At 35.4% G+C, this 1,395-nt stretch overlaps 1 protein-coding gene across 1 annotated transcript; it reads left to right on the forward strand.

The window, feature by feature from the left end:
- Nucleotides 1-3: 3 nt before the first annotated feature.
- Nucleotides 4-1,236, forward strand: LOC124890688 (F-box protein At2g02240-like; the record flags this gene model as incomplete). Its single annotated transcript, XM_047402467.1, has 3 exons — nt 4-159; nt 261-379; nt 705-1,236. Coding segments are annotated over 3 exons (786 nt in total), but the record flags the coding sequence as incomplete, so codon positions are not given.
- Nucleotides 1,237-1,395: the final 159 nt, after the last annotated feature.

The following is a 1,395-nucleotide window of genomic DNA, read 5'->3' on the forward strand; positions in this document are numbered from 1 at the left end:
TCCGCCGCTGATTCCGATTCCGTTTGGGAGAAATTTCTGCCGTCTGAATATCAGTCCATCATTTCGGGATCAGTGAATCCCATACCTGATTTTGGTTCAAAGAAGGATCTGTATGTTTATCTCTGCCATAATCCCATCTTAATTGATGAAGGTCGCAAGGTATGAACAAAAACAAATGAACAAGAGGAAAAACGATTAATTATTAATTGATTATGGGTATCTTATTTTTTATATGTATGCTATAAATTGTTGTTCAACAGAGTTTCTCGCTGGAAAAAAGAACAGGAAAGAAATGCTATTTTCTAGGTGCATGGGATCTTCATATTGAATGGGCTGATTCACCACAATATTGGGAATGGACTTCATTACCTGACTCCAGGTTTCCCTTTTTTTCCGGTGGTTCTTTTATGTGAAGGTGTTACCAAGTCAAATAGTAATCTTTCTCTTGAGTATAATTTTCGCTAACCCTTCGAATATATATATATATATATATATATATATATATTGATTTTGAAGAAATAAAATATAAATAAAGATTGATAATGTAAGGGTACATTAGGAAAAAATTGGAGAATGATTAATTGAGTTTGATTTTTAAAGTTTAGTTGGGGATGTAAACATTTTCACCCTTATTTTATCCCTCCTACTTGTACTTTTCTTGGAACAAATATATGTATTTAGATGATAATTGTATTTTCCCTCAGATTTTCAAAGGTGGCTCAGCTCCAACATGTTTGGTGGCTTGAAATTCGGGGCACAATAATAGTTGGTGTTCTGTCACCTCGGACGTCCTATGTAGCTTACCTTGTTTACAAGTTGGAAAATGAATATGGGTTTCATTATCGACCGTCGGAGGTTTCAGTTGGAGTTCTTGGTGTTGAATTAGACAAACAGTTTGCATTTCTGGAGCCGGAAGGTAGACCTCAATTGGATGATGATTATGAGGAGTCAGTGTATACTCTACCACATGATTATGGAGAGGAAGATCTTGTGGAAGACCAGCATTTGCCAGAGGGTGCTTCTAGTCTGGTGCAATCTAATATTCGATGCCCTCAACTTAGAGATGATGGCTGGTTTGAGGTAGAATTGGGTGAATTTTATACTGAAAATGAAGATGATTGCATAGAAATGAGTTTGAAAGAGGTGAAGGACTCTGTCTCCTCAAAGGAAGGCCTTATTGTTGAAGGAATTGAGATTAGGCCAAGAATGGGTTAATTATCACATTTTTTCCATACAGCGACATGTATTATGAATAGAGCATTAGTCTGTTTCAAGTATGTTTTGGTGATATAGAGACTGGTTTTCTTTTTTTATAAGTATAAGATGTGGAAGACATTGTTTTCAAGAATCATCCTTGTTCTACTATTTTAATTTCACATTTGATGCTAAGTAGCA

The sequence above is a fragment of the Capsicum annuum genome, unplaced genomic scaffold, assembly GCF_002878395.1.
Source record: "Capsicum annuum cultivar UCD-10X-F1 unplaced genomic scaffold, UCD10Xv1.1 ctg22208, whole genome shotgun sequence".
Lineage (NCBI taxonomy): Eukaryota > Viridiplantae > Streptophyta > Magnoliopsida > Solanales > Solanaceae > Capsicum > Capsicum annuum.